Source organism: Phocoena sinus, chromosome 10 (genome assembly GCF_008692025.1).
Source record: "Phocoena sinus isolate mPhoSin1 chromosome 10, mPhoSin1.pri, whole genome shotgun sequence".
Classification (NCBI taxonomy): Eukaryota; Metazoa; Chordata; class Mammalia; order Artiodactyla; family Phocoenidae; genus Phocoena; species Phocoena sinus.
In genome coordinates, this window is record NC_045772.1 from 26,547,473 (window position 1) to 26,564,221 (window position 16,749).

Genomic DNA, 16,749 nt, shown 5'->3' on the forward strand with positions numbered 1-16,749 from the left:
ACTAACTGTGTGTTCTTTTAAGGAGCTTACGTAAATACTTATTGAAATATGAGTTCTATAAGAGTATAACATGGAGGAGCCTAAAGTAATTTTGCTGGTAAATATCAGCTTTCTCTGATTGAAAATAAGTCTGAAGAATTTCCTGTGGTATACCAAATTGTTATACCTTTATTTTGCTTGCTTTAGAAAATAGAATCAGCCACTGTATCCAACATGATAATCTTAGCTGCCAACATAGTTTTTCCTATTAATAACAATAATAATAATCAGTAATTGTCTTTACCTCATGTTAATGGAATTTTGGACATCTCTGAGAGCTTGAAATTGAGTTTCTTTGTTTCAGATGATGGTTCTGTTTATATAATGGTTATTGTAAAATTAGGTATATCATGAAGTTTCTGTTAGTTTAATTTCATTGTCATAATTAGGAGAGAAGCTTTGAAATTTGATTCTTCAATTTAATATTTGTGATTTCATATTTAGAATTGTTTTATATTTCTCTACGTATTAGGTATTAAGTCCACAAAAGTTGGAATTGTTACGAGCTGAAATACAACAAGAACTAGAAACTCCAATGAGAGAATGTTTTAGGCATCTGGATGAAGTAAGTAATTTGTATAGAAGGTCTGTGCATTTATCTACATGTGGCTGTGAAAGGCTTGAGGAAACGCATCATTCTCCTACTCAAAAGCCCTGCAACAGCTTCCGTTCTTACTCAGAGTCCTTATAGCAGCCTTTAAGACTGCACACGATCAGATCCCATTCTTGTGTCCACATTTGGCCTTCTTGGTGTTTCTTTGGCACTTCAGAAATGGTGCAGTTCAAGTCTTTGCCCTAGCTGTTATTCCTGCCACATATCTCTTGGCTAATTTTCTCATCTTTTTCAAGTCTGCTGAAATTTCACCTTTCCAGTGGGGCCTACTTTGACCAACCCCTGCCTCCTTTTAATATTGCAACTTGCCTTTCCTGTCACTCTTTAGACTTTTGGATACCCATTTACCCTGCTCTACTTTTTATTTTTCTCTAGTATTTATAATCTTCTAATATGCTATATAATATTTATTGTGCTTATTTTTTAAATTCTCCCTTTTACAACTGCTAGAATGTAAGTTGTATGAAAGGAGGAACCTTTATCTGGTTTTGTTCACTGTTAGAGTCCACGTTCCTAAAACACTTCCTAGCATACAACAGGTGCTCAATTACTGTTTGCTGAATGAAAGAATGAATTTCATGCAGCCTCAGAAAAGGAAAAATTTTTTAGTTTTTCTTCAGATTGAGATCAGTCTCCTCATATGAAATGTTGGTATGTTTAATAAAGGGAACAGGAAGAGATGACAGATATTGACTATATTAGGTACTATCCTAGACATTTTATACGTTATCTTATTTAATAAACATACTGGGCCTTATACATACAAATGAATATTGTCCCCCTCAAAATGGTCCTCTTTGGAAAGTTGTAGACTAGTGATGCTGTCATTGCACAAAACAGTTGTGGGAATCCTCATTTATAAATGATTTTCTGGCTTGATAAAGTCATCTTTTCAATATCATTCTGATGGGTAACCAGAGCATTATGGTTTAGGAGTAGATTTAATTTTGGATTATAAAAAATTACTTAAATCTGAGGTAGGTGATCAAGTTAAGTAAAAGCATGTTTTTTTTTTTTTTTAAAAAGTATGTTTCTAATAAAATCACAAAACCCACTTTCTTGGTTTGTAAACAGGCTTAGAAATCTTTCAACTAAAGATTTATAGTGAGCTGAGTATTTTAGGAGGCATGCTTTCCTTGTTAATTCCCTGATGTATGTTGGACTAGTGTCTCCATCTTCCTGCTCTGTTGCCTGAGTTTTTATTGAGATTCAGAATGCCAGCAGCTTTTGAAGTGTTAGGAAGCAGAATTTTAGAGCATAGGCATTGCATGTGTTCTTGGTTAGTCAGGAGAGTTGGTGCTACATATATACTTCAGACTAGTGTGTTGAATTGGACTATCATTGTAATATTTGACTGAACCTTGAGTTACTGTACTAAACATTCAAATAATCATTTACCTACTTAGAATTCATCCTTTTTGACTTTTAAGGGGGTATTTTATATTTTATTATAGAATTAATTTTTAAAATCTATTTTGAAAGGTGTGCTACATTTTTAAATATTATTTTATTAAGCCCAGAGGTCAAAAGTTTTGATATGCTAATACATTTTTATTATTAGAATCAGTGAGGAAATAAGATTAATTGAAGGGTAATTTGTTTTACTGATACCTTTTCAGGAGTGTGCTAGTTCTGTTTGTAGCATTCTTGCAATGAGAACTTTTCCAAGATTTGTTTATACTTCTGTTAAGCTTAATTTACTTTTAGAATGGCTCTTAGTATAAAACAATTTAAAATTTTTGAAAAGGTGATTTTTGAAGTGAGTACAAATTTCATTTATAAATTTGTGATAAATTACAATCTTCTTTTAAATTAGGAAGTAGAAAAGTATAGAGCTGAATATAATAAACTTCGCTATGAGCATACATTTCTCAAATCAGAATTTGAACACCAGAAAGAAGAATGTGCACGTATTTTAGAAGAAGAAAAAATAAAATATGAATCAGAGGTGAGTGACTGATTATACTAGTTTAGTCATTATCCTGCTAGTCAATAAAATTTTATGATTTTATATTTTTTGTGAATCTCAACCTAAAGTTGATTGCATAATTGTTTTATTAATTAATGGTTAAGTATTTGTCATGATTTTCATCTGCTCTATAGCAACATTTTTCTGGTGAATGTTCTTTTTGGACTGTTAAAAGAGGAAAAGATGAAGAAAATTTATTTTGCCCCAGTCAGTGGAGATAGATAGCAGAGACAGACTTCTCTTTGCAAATACAGTTTGTCTGTGTGATTGCTTATTTAGCACTGTCCCCCTCTACTTATTGGAATCAAACCATGTTCAGGAGAGCTCTGGCTGTCAGCCCACGCTCCTTGTTTCCACTGATACAAACAAGGGGTTTATACATTAGGGTGTGCCCATCACCATCACTTCGTTCTTTATGGCATCTACAACTGCAACATTCTGTCTCTGATGCCTATAGCCTATACCCCTATTCTCTATCTATTAAGCTTGGCAGCCTCTCTTGCGTTTTGTCGTTTGTCTCCTAATTTTGCCAAAAACGAGGTTTGTGTCTCTTATTCTTCATGTTGCTTTTAGGTGATTTTTCAGGATCGAAAGAGAGAAATATCAGTTTTATGTTGCTATATTCAAATAAGAAATCTAATGCTAGTTGAATTTATTAAAAAATAGCTTGTTGGCCGTACTTACATGAAGCATTCTATGTACAAACACATCTTCATAATACATTTATTGCATTGACTTTATTTGGAATTAAGAGCTAAAATATACTCTCCTTCCTTTACAAATTACTAATTGGATCAGACTGATTTCTTCTTATCAGTGAGCAAATTCCTCCATGATTGTTTGAAAAGTAAGAAGTTGAATGAACTTTGGATCATTTGAGTCCATTAAGAATTTGGTACCAAAAAACTATAAATAATTATAGTCTTTTTCATTAAAAAAATTATTTATTTTTTTTTACATATGATCTCATGTCTATTATTGTCAGTGATATGGAGCAGGACCGTCTTATTTTCTCCATTTTAAATGGCGACACTGAAGCACGAGATAAGTGACTTGCCCAAAGTCTCACAGAAACTCAGCAGCCAAGTTAACAGTAGAACTCAGGTACCCCAACTCCCACCCAGAGTTTTAAGTTTCAAATTATTAATGATTTGAGGTTGCCATGCTAATTAGGGGCCATCTAGCCACTGTAATATTGTAGAGAGATCAATTGATTTATATTATGTAAGATTTTGAGTCTGTAATTATGATAGACTTAAAGGAACTACATATAAAAATTTTCCTGTGGAAAAAAAAGAATGATAAAAAGATTTCCAACCTAAAATGTAGATTTAGTAAATTGAAGAGTCACTACTGAGGCTGAAGATAGTGATGCTTTATTTTATACTTTGCTTTTAAAATCTAATGTTGATGTTTATCTGGTAATGATTATTTGTATTCTGTAGTTTCTAGCTTTATTGTGTTTTTAAACAATGAAACCTGCATCTGAAACCTGATGCCTATTCTATTTTTCACCCATGAAAGGCCAAATGATATTCATTAAAAATTTTAAGGTGCCAGTGGCATCTTAAATAATTTTCTAATTGGAATGTCTTATGACATTCTTAGAAATCTGGAGATAAACCGCTAGCTAAGAAGCTATGATTAGTAAAGGCTAGAAAAGTAAAACTTTCTAATAAGACTGAAGTTCTCGTATGAGTGTGTTTCGTGTTTGGTAATTGCAATCGTTGTTGCTTTTGTTGTGGTCATCCATTTACAATGCTTGGTGTCAGCTTATCTCTTGTAAAAATAAAATACAGTGTGTGTGTGAGTTGTGGGGGAAAAAAAAAGACTGAAGTTCTCTCCTTTCTACTTCCTAGTTGATTATGCAGGAGTAATATTAATTAGTGGATAATTGGCTGTCTGCTTTCGTTCCATCACTTATCTTTACACTCCAGTTTCTCTTTACAATTAAAGTAAAAACTAGTGAGATGATGTGGACACAAAACAGCAGTAAAACTTCAAAGTAAAGCCTACTCTTGCCATCTGTCAACTTTACAATTTTAACTGGTATAAAATATATTAGCTTGGTGTACTAAAAATAATTGGATTTTCTTGCATTAGTTAAGGACTCACACAATACTGTACATTTTCACTTCTACAGTTAAAAGAAATAACTGAATATTCTTTAGTGTTTTGTTTCATAGGGGAATACTTGAGGAAGATTTTGTCAGTGTTTTCCTGAGGAGCACTCTAGGAATTCACATGTCCCTCATGATATTTTGAAGTTTAAAAAGTATATGAAAGAAGATATCTTTATGAAAAAGATAATGGCATGATTTCTCAGTGCATCTGACTGTATACAGATGAAATTCTGAAGTTACATATATAGTTGTTATTTGGAAGTGGTACTACTGTGTTTATATTTTATTAGGACTCTGATTTTATATTATTCTGCAAATAGTAATGAAGAGCAGTACAAAGAGTTATTAGGTACAGGTGATTGTAATGTAGCCTGAATGAGTGAAAGAGTAATCCGGTGGAGATACTAAGATCTTGAGAGAGGGCAGTGAGCCCTGCATCATATGAAGACCTGTCAGTGACACAGTACATAGTGACAGGTCTCCGAGATTATTCCATCATGCTTTCCAAACCGGCTGAGCTCTACCTTGGCTTGTATGGGGCTGGTGATAAGCCAAATTTCCTATGGCAAAGAAGGAGAACTTCTTTGGGTCCCTGTTACCACATGCTGTTTTTTCATTATAGCACTGGTAGCACAGAACTCGATGATGCGCTCCTTCTTTGGGTCCTTATCCTGACATGTACGTCGGTAGACATCATGAAATCTCTCAAAACACTTCTTTTTTGTTCTGATAGGTTTTGAAGTTCTATCTGGAGTGCTGCTTTAGGTCCCGGTGGGTTCCGTTATCTGAAATATTCCAAGTTCTCTAACTTACACCCTTCTCAGATTACTCTGAACTATTGATACATTACAATAGATAAAAATCTCCCAAATTAAAATTAAATTACTTCACAGTTGGAATTCTCTGGAATTGATTTTAGCAAACTTTTAAGAAGGGCTTTGTGAAATTTTACTCATTAAACTTTTCTGTGAAAGCAGTTTTGAATATCTCAAAAACAACTTTTTGCCTGTAAAATTTTAAACATTTTAGATGTTCATTTAGCATGACATGGGGAACGGACTTAACTTCTCTGTGCACCAGTGTCCTCATCTATAAAATGGTGTTGTCAGTAGTATCTCTCTCATGGAGTTGTTTTGAGGATTTAATAAATTAATGTGTGTAAAGTGCTTAGACAGCACATAGTAAGTCTTCAATAAATGGTAGTTGCTAATTTAAAGTTCCATGTGCTCAGATTTCTTGAGTATATGATCTTGTCCTTTACTTGAGCATGTTAGAGTTTTCAGTGTCAGGTCTGCACTTAGATCCTCTAAGTATTTTGAGGGCATGTCTCATTACAGTGCCTGCATCCCCCGTCTTCATCTCACCATCATCTGACTGCTCTGCTTTCAGGTGCTCTCTGCCCTAGCTTTTCCTATCAGTCACAGTTAGTTATCTTTCTTTTACTACAGTCATGACCTCTCGGGGCCTGAAAAAGACATATGTTTATTATCCCTATTCTCTTGTTCAGTTTGAGTAGAATTCTTCTAAAGACACTGAACATCACCTCATTTCCCAACAGTTCTTGCATCCCATCGTCTGATCTTTCCATATTTATGTCTGGAGGCAAATACATAGTCATGGGGAGAAAGTTCTTAGTACTGTCTTTCTCTTACTAGGAGAAAGTAAGGAGTTTAAGGAAAGGAGATGTTATCTTCCAAAATTAGATTAAAATATGAACTTTAAATCTGTAAATAATTTAAGTGCTGCCTTCTTCTTAGTGTAAATAAATGAGAAAATGGTTTTGTTTTCCATCATTGATATAGGAAAAATCAATTCTAACACATATAGGGGGAAAGGGGAAACTTGGAATAATAGGAATATAAAAAGGTAAGCTAACTTGACTTTAGAAACAAAGATCAGGGAACTTGAAATTTCATGTGCAAAATGTTTACCATAATGCCTGACAAATAGTAAATATTCAAATTAATGGTATTATCACTATTAGTACCTGACAGCATTAATCATAGTACTAATTTTCATAATAAATATAGTAGATATTTTTAAATAGATTTCATATTTGTAAATGAGAAGCTACAGAAGTTGAAGAAGTGAAAGAAAACAAATAGGGAAAGAGTCCAGACAAACTCCCAGACAAAGTCCCAGACAAACGGATTAATAGAACAGACCAGAGAGTTGAGAAATAGACCCATAGAAATAGCATCATCTGTTCTTTGACAGAGGAGAAAAGGCAGAGTAGAGAAAAATTATCTTTTCAACAAATGATGCTAAAACAACTAGACATGCAAATGCAAAAAAAAAAAGTGGATCTAGACACAGACCATACAACTTACCAGAAATTAACACAAAATAGATTATAGACCTAAATGTAAAACTTAAAATTATCAGACTCCTAGAAGATAATGTAGGGAAAAACCTAGATGACCTTGGGTTTGGTGATGACTTAGATACACCACCAAGATATGGTACTTGATACATGAAAGAAATAATAAGTTAGACTTCATTGAAGTAAAAACTTTCCACTCTGAAAGACATTTTATTTTATTTATTTATTTTTTGCATTACGCGGGCCTCTCACTGCTGTGGCCTCTCCCGCTGCGGAGTACAGGCTCCAGACGTGCAGGCCCAGTGGCCATGGCCCATGGGCCCAGCCGCTCAGCAGCATGCGGGATCCTCCCGGACCGGGGCATGAACCCACGTCCCCTGCATCGGCAGGTGGACTCCCAACCACTGCGCCACCAGGGAAGCCCTGAAAGACACTCTAGAGAATGAGAAGAGAAGCCATAGGCTAGGAGAAAATATTTGAAAAAGATATATCTGGTAAAGGACTGTTACCCAAAATATACAACAAACTCAAACTCAACAATAAGAAAAGAAACAGCTGGATTAAAAAATGGGCCAAAGACCTTAACAAACATCTCACCAAAGAAGATATACAAATGGCAACTTAGCACCTGAAAAGATGTTGAACATCATATGTCATTAGGGAATTCAGGACTTCAAGGGAGATGGCATGTGAATCTGAGATTGGAGGAAAAGGGGAGAGCGGAGGCTGTGTCCAAGATCTTTACCCAGAGGATGGATAGCAGTGTGAATATGAGCTCCTCCAGAACAGAGGTTTTATGATTGTAGTTGACCCTTGAACAACATGGGGTTTGAATGGCGCGGGTCCACTTACACCTGGATTTTTAAAAATAAATACACATACAATACTGCATATAAGTGGACCCGCACCATTCAAACCCATGTTGTTCAAGGGTCAACTGTACACAATCCACGGTTGGTCGAATCGGCAGATGTAGAACCCGCCCATACAGAGGACTGATTTGAGCCCTTGGTTTTTGGTATCTGTAGCAGGTCCTGGAACCAATCCTGTCAGATACTGAGAGCCGGCTGGCTGTCTCTGCTTATCTGCTAGGTTCTCTAATGTATCCTTAATACCTAGAGCAGTGCTGCCTATGCAGTAAGTACTCAATAAATATTTGTTGCATGAACAAATGAATAGAGAAGTTAGAAGGCAGTGATTACCAGTTTTGGGAGGAGTGACTTGGTAGAGAACTCTTGTTAAGGAGTTATAAATGTGAGATCTAATCCTGAATTTGGTATTAGCTAGCTCAGTCCAGAGCTTCAGCTCTCACTTCAACTATCACATAGATGCCTTTTAAAACTACTGGAGGAAGCAATAACATAGGAAACATGCTGGTCATGAACATTAGCTGTCTGATCCCATATGTAAAATGAAGACTACAAGATAAATTATTGTTACTAAATGCAATTTTATATATAACACTTAGCTCAGCACTTGATCCATATTAAGTACTCAGTAAAGGGCACCATTGTTTGAACCCGAGTTTCATATTGATGAGCTGCCACACCTCTGATATAGCACAGTGGAATAATATTTGGATTTCCTCATGCAAAAGCTAAGTGGTTTCTTAAAGATCTTCCAGCCCAGCCCTTGATTTTAACTGATGCCAAAGTGAAAAAGTGACTTCCACAAAGTCACACACCTGGCTGAAGGAAAGAGAATATGGAGGGAAAAAGGTAGTTGGGGACCAAACCTTGGGGGTAATGTTTATGTAAAGGATGGGAGGAGAAATAGGAGACACTAATTAGTTGAGGTTTTGAGGGCTTGACCCTGAATTTTACAGCTGCCTTCTATAATAAATTTTATTTTCTGGGAAGAAATGGCATTTGCCTTCTGTGGATAGCTCTACCTATATTTCCCATTGACATCTTTAATTCAGCTTCAGTTTAATGTCCCAAACCAAACTGGAATCACTACGTGTTAGAACTGAATAGGATCTTAGAGGGCCTCATTCTAACCTCTCATTTTACAGATGAGGAAAACATTCTGCCCTGGGGTGGAGGTCTCACACTTAGATTCACTTATAGCAAAGTGAGCAATCAGTTGTCCCTTGGGCCATTTTTGCCCAGGCTGCAGAGCATTACTTTAAGTCCTTTTGGCTTAGAGTGAGCCTGCTAAGCTCATCCTGGCTACAACAACCCCTGGTGCTGTTCATAGCCGTCGCTTCTAACTTTCTTTTTTCTTTTTTTTAAACAACTGAATCTTTAAGTTAAATCACCTGAAGAAACCCCATATATAAAAAGAGACTAAAAAGAGGAGCTGCTGTGGTTAACAACAAAGGTTTGTTGGTGGTGATAGTAGGGGATAGGGAGTTAGCGAGATCAGCAGAGGGAAAGAATGAGGTTTTTTTTTGTTTTGTTTTGTTTTTGCGTTACACGGGCCTCTCACTGCTGTGGCCTCTCCCGTTGCGGAGCACAGGACACGCAGGCTCAGCGGCCATGGCTCACGGGCCCAGCTGCTCCGCGGCATGTGGGATCCTCCTGGACCGGGGCACGAACCCGTGTGCCCTGCATCGGCAGGCGGACTCTCAACCACTGTGCCACCAGGGAAGCCCAAAAGAATGAGTTTTACAGTGATTACTTGGACCCTCATTCCTGGAGGTGAGGGGCCTCTGAAGTGCCTCAGAGGTTAGGAAGCAGTTTGAAATCCCCTGATTTGGGGGCACATGAGATCTGGCAGTGATGGTTGACGTGAATGAGAAGACCACTGGTATTTTTGATCAACAAGTTCCTTGGTGATTTGTCTACATGCCCTGGAGTAATGATTTTCAGCTCTTTCTTGGATCTGAGAATTAAGAACTAGGACATCACTACAACTAGGGCTTTAAGACACTCTCAGCTATTATTTAAAAGCTCTCATCAGTCACATTTGTTGTTACTTATATGGACAAGCAGCTTTTTTTGTAAATTAAGTTGCCTTGGAATAGATGATTTTATTAGTATAGATATAGCCCAAGAATGACTGTCACATGAGGAGAAGCTTAGGAGTAATCAGTTTATGCAAGATCAATATGATCTTGCATAAACCCCTATAATGTTCTGATGAATTTAAAAATACTTGACATTATTAATTATTATTTTATAGTATTACTTATAATTTTGAATTTTAGTCAGCAACTGATGAAGCCCTGTGCTAGGCACCACGGGGAGATGGAGGGAAAATAGGACAAGGTCCTTGCCCTCACATTTGAGTCATGCCAAGTACAGAATGAAGAATGTGACATTTTAGGATTTTTTTCCTTTGTACTTCATTTTACCACCTGAGCTTTTTTTTTCATATTGTACAATTTTTAATTTTAATTTACTGACTTGTAAAGCATGTTTATGGCTGAAAATTAGATAATATAAGGTTGTATGCTTTCTTTCAAATTGTCATCAGATTGCAAGACTGGAGAAAGATAAAGAAGAACTACATAACCAGCTGCTTAGTGTTGATCCCACAAGAGACAGCAAACGAGTGGAGCAACTTGTTCGAGAAAAAGTCCATTTGTGTCAGAAATTAAAAGGTTTAGAGGCTGAAGTAGCAGAATTGAGAGCTGAAAAAGAAAATTCTGGTGCTCAGGTAGAAAATGTCCAGAGAATTCAGGTGCGGCAGTTGGCTGAGATGCAGGCTACAGTCAGATCCCTGGAGGTAAGGTTTTAATTGCTTCCCGGTAGACTATCGCGTACTTTTTTTAAAGTGCAGTTGACAAGCCTTTGATTTTTTTTTTTTTTTTTTTTTTTGCGATATGCGGGCCTCTCACTGTTGTGGCCTCTCCCGTTGCGGAGCACAGGCTCCGGACGCGCAGGCTCAGCAGCCATGGCTCATGGGCCCAGCCACTCCGCGGCATGTGGGATCCTCCCAGACCGGGGCACGAACCCGTGTCCCCTGCATCAGCAGGCGGACTCTCAACCACTGCGCCACCAGGGAAGCCCAAGCCTTTGATTTTTTAGGGCATAAATGTATGCTCACCAATCTAACGCTGGCGCATTTGTGGAATCCCAAGAGTGTATATACTTTTTGTAAAGAAGAAAGCTCTTGATTCGTAAGCAATAGTATGCTACCATATTTACAAGGGGATTATTTATTCTTTGGGAGTCACGTTGCCTATCTGAAATGATTTAACTTTTAAAATGCCACAGAGTAGAATATGCAAAATTCAAAAAAAAAAAATGGAGTTTCTGAAGACTAAAGTCATCTCAAACCAGAAAGAGCAATTTCTTTCTAGTTATTTCCTTACACTGGGATTCAAGATCTTAAAATCGTAAATCCTGTTTCAACAGAAATACCATACTTATATATCTTAGGACAGCTTCTTGCCGGAGTTACAAAATTGAACTTGGCTACTAATGCATATAAGCCTTTACTGAATTATTTCCCTAAGTTCATTAGAGAAAGAAAAGAGCTGGCAGAGCTAAGCTGGTACTCCTAGAGGTATTCTCCTATGAAAGTTCTTGTTTCTGTTGTTGGAGAGGAAAAACTTTTCTTTTACCCTCTTAGGTTCAGAGTTTAAGGGTTGTGAATTAAACTCACAACAGACAGATTAGCAAGAGAAAAGATAGATTTTTATTCATGTACGTAAACAGGAGTTCACAGAAAAATGTGACTCAAAGAGGCAGTAGTAGTTTGGGCGTATATACCATTCTAATAAGGAAAAGAGAGGGGGAGAAAGGACACTTATAGGAAAAGAAATGACTTTTAGGAAAGATAAATGGGCCCTTAGGAAAACAAATGGCAGATATGATATTTTGTGATGTCGTTTGTGTAGGCGCTTTCTTATCCTGGTGTTGACTTCTTGTCTTCTGTGATAGAAGTTGGCCTTCCCTAGTTATGAAACCCCTGCAGAGGGGACTTCTAACACTTAAATTCTTTTTAGAGGCTCTACTTTTAGACAGATAAGAGGAGTTCAGGAAAAAACTTTGTCCTGTGTCTGTTGATTCTCAAAAGTCTTCAGCTCCAAATAATTCTTATTCCACAGTGGCATATTCTGGACCCCTTTACAGTTTTATTGAGATAATGCTTATTCCTCCTAGTCCTTAGTGTCTTACATGTAGCAAATATACTAGTTTGATAGTTTTTAAAAATTTATTTTGAGCAGTCCAAAATGTTTTGTTTTCTTCAGAATAGTCGTGAGGTGATTTGAACTGGAGGGAAATTAGTGTGCACCTAGTTTGTAATTAAAATCCAATATTCAAATCCAAAGTAGTGATTTTTTTCTGGACAGCAAACTGGTACCAGAAGTACATTAATATGTTTTGAAGAGTAGAAGTCACCTTTTTATTTTTTGGATGAAGCTTCTGACAGTATTTAGTGGTTTCCAGAATTTAAATTGTCAGTATCATTGGACCTTAGACATGAGGCAGTTCAGAATGAAGTGTTTATGTTGCCATCCTTCTATCCTTAACGTATTTACACAGTGACAGTGGGATGACTGCAATTGAGTATGGTATGTGATCTCAATGTGAAACTTTGCATTGAGGTCATTTAGAGTGATTATTTTCAGGACCAGTTGAATGATGACAAAAGAAGGGAGGTTCTTTCAGCAGAGCCTGTATTTCATTTTATCATTTGTCAGATGAAATGAAAATACGCACATGACAGGTAGCCTGCCTTTCTTTGTTTTTTTTTTTTTTTTGTCTATCATTGTGCCTGAAGAGTATCATTTTTTATGTGAGGAAAATAGGGTTTTTTTCTGAATTATTTGTTGAATACACTCGTTATCATATTTAAGATATATAGGAAATGAGCTGTTGCAGAACTGAAGCTTATCCTTTGAATGCAAAATGTTTTCATTTTAACTATTTTGAATAGAAGTATTTTTAAAAAGCATTTAGTTTTCCCTTTCTAATTAAAGACTACTATGAGTATTACCAACTGGAAATTTTCTTGACAGCTTACTTCATTAAGAATATTATGTGACGAGTTCAGGAGCTATTGTGTTCTTTGCCCATACTTCCAGAAGCTCCAGATTAGTCGAGGATTTTGAATTTTTAATCTCTTGGGGATCGTTTTCTAATCTCCATTGATTTTAGATTTTCAGTTCTCACTTCTTACTACTACAGGTAAGCCCTCTCCTCTACCTTGTAATATGCTTTCTCATATCTGCTGGGTACTTGAAATCCGCCAAAATGCTTGTTTGAATTATGTCCGCAATAGTAGTAAATAGGTATCAAGTGAGTGTGTTAGGTACTCTCTCTCATGAGAGAGGTGTATGGGTTTTATCTTGGTGGTGGCTGTTGATAAGTTGTTTGTCCAGATAACTTTGTTGCATATTTCCTGGAGCAAATATCTTGCATTTGAATTCTACCAATTGCTTTGTGAAAACTCTTGTTACTTCAGTATATGTTAATATTGTTGAGGTTTTGAATAATTTTGGGTAGTATGATTATTACATTTATTTAAATAGTGTTTATTTTGTTTTTATATAATTGAAAAATTGTCAACAAATTTTAAAATATTTTATTTTAATAAAAGGCTGAAAAACAGTCAGCTAAACTACAGGCTGAACGCTTGGAAAAAGAGCTACAATCAAGCAATGAACAAAATACTACTTTAATTAGTAAATTGCATAAAGCTGAACGGGAAATAAATACACTGACCAGTAAAGTAAGTTGTCTTTAAGTATTTGCTTTATTCTTTAGAATGCTTGAGACTGTATAATGACAAAGGAGTTTTGTGTTTCAGTAGCTTAGTTCCCTACATTGAAGTCTCTTTTTTGATCTTATTCTACCTTCCAAATACATGTAGAAACTAACCAGTTCTTTTTTTTTTCTTAATTTATTTTATTTATTTATGTTTGGCTGTGTTGGGTCTTCTTTGCTGCGTGCGTGCTTTCTCCACTTGTGGTGAGCGGGGGCTACTCTTCTTTGCGGTGCGTGGGCTTCTCATTGCGGTGGCTTCTCTTGTTGCGGAGCATGGGCTCTAGGCGTGCGGGATTCAGTAGTTGGGGCACGAGGACTCAGTAGTTGTGGCTTTGGGGCTCTAGAGTGCAGGCTCAGTAGTTGTGGCGCACGGGCTTCATTGCTCCGCGGCATGTGGGAACTTCTCGGACCAGGGCTTGAACCTGTATCCCCTGCATTGGCAGGTGGATTCTTAACCACTGCACCACCAGGGAAGCCCCTGACCAATTCTTAACCGCTTTCATTGTGACCACTCTAGTCCAGTTTTTACAATAGCCTCCTAATTGGTCTCTTTACTTTCTACCCTGTCAGAGCTCTGTGTGATCTGGCCCCTGCAATCTTTCCCCAGCCGTCATAGTTCATTTTCCCTCCTGTTCACTTTGCTCTAGCCTCACGGGCCTTCTCACTCTTCTTTGAGCAAGCTTACTTCTACCTCAGGGCCTTTGCACTTGCCCGCGTTGCATGGCCTTCCCTCACATATGTATATAGCTTTCTTCCTCACCCTTTTTTTTTTTAATTAATTAATTTATTTTTACTCACGTTGGGTCTTCGTTGCTGCATGCGGGCTTTTCTCTAGTTGTGGCTAGCGGGGGCTACTCTTCTTTGTGGTGCGCAGGCTTCTCATTGAGGTGGTTTCTCTTGTTGCAGAGCATGGGCTCTAGGCATGTGGGCTTCAGTAGTTGTGGCACATAGGCTTAGCAGTTGTGGCTCACGGGCTCTAGAGCGCAGGCTAAGTAGTTGTGGTGCACAGGCTTAGTTGCTCCACAGCATGTGGGATCTTCCCGGACCAGGGATCGAACCCGTGACCCCTGCATTGGCAGGTGGATTCTGTGTTTTGTTTGTTTGTTTTTTTGGTACAGAAATATGTTTATTAATGCATTAAAACCAAATCTCATGATGAGTTTAAAAATTACTGTAATTTTGAAGCAGTGATAAGTATTAATGATATTTTGAAATATCTACAAAAAATGTAATATATGAAAATATCTGTCACAGGTACTGTTAATACTATGATGGTTTGTAGTCAACATTCATAGTTGAAGTGGAAGGTGGATTCTTAACCACTGCGCCACCAGGGAAGCCCCTCCTCACCCATTTCTGATGTTGCCTTATCAGAGAGGACTTCTTTTTCTTCACTTTGTAAAATACCATCTTCCTTCTTCCTCTGCCTTATTCTCTATCGTTTTTACCTGTTTTATATTTCTTCATAGCTCTTAACACCATCTGATATATTTGTTTATTTTTGTCTTTTCTACTCCCTTTGCCTCAAATATAAGCTCCAAGACAGCAGGGACATTGCTTTTATTACTGTTGTATCTCTGGCTCCTGGAACAGTGCTGGCACACAGTAGACAATAAATATTTGTTAAATGAGTAAATTAATAGCAGCAGCATGACCTGCATTTGTTATTTTTATTTTATTTTATTTTATTTTTGCGGTACGCGGGCCTGTCATGGTTGTGGCCTCTCCCGTTGCGGAGCACAGGCTCTGGATGCGCAGGCTCAGCGGCCATGGCTCACGGGCCCAGCCGCTCCACGGCACGTGGGATCTTCCCGGACCGGGGCACGAACCTGTGTCCCCTGCATCTGCAGGTGGACTCTCAACCACTATGCCACCAGGGAAGCCCGCATTTGTTATTTTTAAAAGAATATAATGGTTTGAACACCTTTTATATACAGTTTTCCCAGGAACTTAGAGGTTTTTTTCCCCCTCAAATGCAATGTATATAAGGAATCCAGTAACCAGAAGTAGGATAGCAATGATGAAAGTATTTTATAGAATACCGCAGTGAATATCAGCTCTGGAGTCAGACATATTCAAATTCCATTTCTTCCCCTTGCTAGCTGTGTGACCTGGGCAATTTAATTTCTCTCTGAAGACTTTAGCATTTTCCTTTATAAAACAGACTAATACCTACCTTATAGAGTGTGGCAGAGATTAAATGAGATATTATGCATAAAGCACTTAGCATAAGGTCTAATATATAATCACCTGAATATTAGCTATTATTAGTAGTACTTGGTTCAGCTCTAAGAACTTGAAAATAAGACTGATGTCTGAATCAGTGAGATCATGTATTATATTTCTGTCAGAGCGGAGTTATGTAAAATCACCTTAAAAAACAAAATGGTTTCTAGACCAGAGGGAATTTATTGTAGCCTGGTAGAAATATATGAACTTATCTAGAGGAGTAATGTATTCATGGTAAATTCCTTGTCCACAAACAGTGTTTATGACAGAGACAAGAGAGAGTTTTAGTTGGCAGAGTGTGAGTATTCTGGTCCCATTGAAGAGATCATTCTTACTGTGGAACGGAATACCTCAATCTGATTTAGTTTGTGGCCATGAAATAATCGATTCATCCCATTCCTTTTGTTCTGACTGCATGAGCCTTAAGCAACTTTCTGACTATTATGTGATTTCCTCTGTAATTTTGTCTACAGGGAGAGAGAACGCACTGGTCCTTCAGAGTTAGAGTATTCTAGTTTCCATTATAGTTTTTTCTCGCAATTAATAAACTGACATTCTGGTTTTATAGATCACTCTTTGTAAACTTTAGTAATGTGAGTTCAACCTTGAGAGTGGTCTTTAAGTGTGGTGACAAAATTTGATTTCTGTGCCTGAAAAGCCAAAGCCATAATATTAGATGTATTAGATGCCACCCTTGGGAGATAGTCTACCCAGTTTTTTCTATGGCAAATACATACTCTTTTACACTTTCAGATTGTATGTTTATTAACACACATTGCTAAGAGCTGCCT

The 16,749-nt window shown here is 37.2% G+C and overlaps 1 protein-coding gene across 3 annotated transcripts in view; it reads left to right on the forward strand.

The window, feature by feature from the left end:
• The window catches only part of CEP83 (centrosomal protein 83), a 111,207-nt gene that overhangs the window by 60,787 nt on the left and 33,671 nt on the right, over positions 1-16,749 (forward strand). For all 3 annotated transcript variants that reach the window (XM_032646005.1, XM_032646003.1, XM_032646004.1), the window contains 4 exons: positions 512-604; positions 2,469-2,600; positions 10,488-10,739; positions 13,563-13,694. In XM_032646005.1, the coding sequence (XP_032501896.1) occupies positions 512-604; positions 2,469-2,600; positions 10,488-10,739; positions 13,563-13,694 (609 nt within the window). The remainder of the gene's footprint in view (positions 1-511; positions 605-2,468; positions 2,601-10,487; positions 10,740-13,562; positions 13,695-16,749) is intronic.